Here is a 1,447-nt window from a genome sequence, read left to right on the forward strand (position 1 = left end):
AACAATCACAAAAGCCCGAAGAGGTAGCTGATGCTAACTCCAAACAGCGTCTGAGTTTGGCTGAGCGGGAACGCGTTGGTGGCATGTGCAAACGTATTCTTGACTATGGTCGATTGCAATATTTAAGGAGCCATGGTTTTAAAGCGACGTTAAAGTACTATGTAGATCGAGATGTGACGCTGGAGAATGTCTGTCTTATTGCAAGAAAAATCGAGTAAGTACCTACTTATTTATTTTGTTTTTTGTGCAATTTTCAAAAAATAGCTTCATTTGCAGTTCCTCTGAGTGCCAAGAAGATGAAAAGGAGACCTCCAACTACTGAAACGATAGTGGTCTGTTTATTGAAATGTTGTAAATTGAATTGAATTAAATTTATGTATGTATGTATGTACATAAAAATTTCAAATGCGCCAACAAAAAGTTACGTTAAAACCTCTTGTGCAATGCCTAAATGTATGCAATGATTTCTTGCAGTCACTAAACCAACTCTTTCTCAACATCTTTCGAGGTATAATTTTCATATTTTTTGCCATTTATTTATGTACTAGTTTATTTTCAACACTACTTTTATTTACTTTCATGCATAAGTTATTTGTATTTGCTTCGTTATTTTCTATCTCTGACAACAACAAGAAATTGCAATTTCCGCTTCCCTTACTTGCAGTCCCTTACTTGCAGTCGCTTATGTGCAAATACAAATGAATATTAATTTGCAAAAATCCCTTCACAACGTTTTCTCAATTAATTTTTATTCGCTGAAGTGTGCGACACAACGCCCACGCGAACAGGAAAAACAATAAAGCGCTCGTATTCCACTGAACGAATGTATGAATGAAGGCATTAATGAATGGGAGTAGACGTTGAAAGGCAGTAGCTTAGCGGCGGGAATGTGATTAGCAGTACATGGCAATAAAAACGAAACAAAAATTGTGTTTATTAAAAAAATTGTGGGCAATTGCTGCTCCAATAAAAATTAAAAGGTACTCAATGCAAAAATGCATACATGTTTACGTACACACATATGTATTTATATAAGAATATTCATATATCGCATCCGGAATGACTAGGGAGGTACATATGTAGACGTAGTGGTGATATTTTAGATTAGCGCAAGTATGTATATGTAAAGTGCGCAAAATATGTCAATCATTGAGGTGTCTGCTATTGTCTAATTATGGGCATTAGTTACTCGACGGCATGCCAAGGGTCGATAGTAAATTATGCAGATATTCATAATCTACTGAGCTAAATTATTAGAGTGCTTTTGAGAAGAGCTATTGAGAGACAACTGGCGATTGGCGCCGGCGTTAGTCAGTGCATATTACATTAGCTTGCATAAAAGATGTACTTACATACCTCAATATTTTTATGTAAGGTATGAGGCTTCTGAGCCTGAGTGAGATATATATGTAGATAGATATTAAAATGAGGTATGCACCGCGACCTA

General features: G+C 35.9%; 1 protein-coding gene across 1 annotated transcript; it reads left to right on the plus strand.

The window, feature by feature from the left end:
* The first annotated feature begins 8 nt into the window (after positions 1-8).
* Positions 9-642, plus strand: LOC108356813 (tRNA:m(4)X modification enzyme TRM13 homolog). Its single transcript, XM_017607915.1, has 2 exons — positions 9-214; positions 277-642. Exons 1-2 carry the CDS (start codon positions 84-86, stop codon positions 320-322), a joined length of 177 nt encoding a protein of 58 aa, XP_017463404.1. The 5' UTR covers positions 9-83; the 3' UTR covers positions 323-642.
* The last annotated feature ends 805 nt before the right edge of the window (positions 643-1,447 follow it).

The sequence above is a fragment of the Rhagoletis zephyria genome, unplaced genomic scaffold (assembly GCF_001687245.7).
Source record: "Rhagoletis zephyria isolate East Lansing unplaced genomic scaffold, Rhagoletis_zephyria_1.1 Rzeph_scaffold_65702, whole genome shotgun sequence".
Lineage (NCBI taxonomy): Eukaryota > Metazoa > Arthropoda > Insecta > Diptera > Tephritidae > Rhagoletis > Rhagoletis zephyria.

Bases quoted from the DNA above. Each gene is read 5' to 3' on its own strand.
- LOC108356813 (XM_017607915.1), top strand. From the start codon at position 84: ATGTGCAAACGTATTCTTGACTATGGTCGATTGCAATATTTAAGGAGC. The intron at 215-276 runs GTAAGTACCTAC...CTTCATTTGCAG, and splicing joins CTTATTGCAAGAAAAATCGA to TTCCTCTGAGTGCCAAGAAG.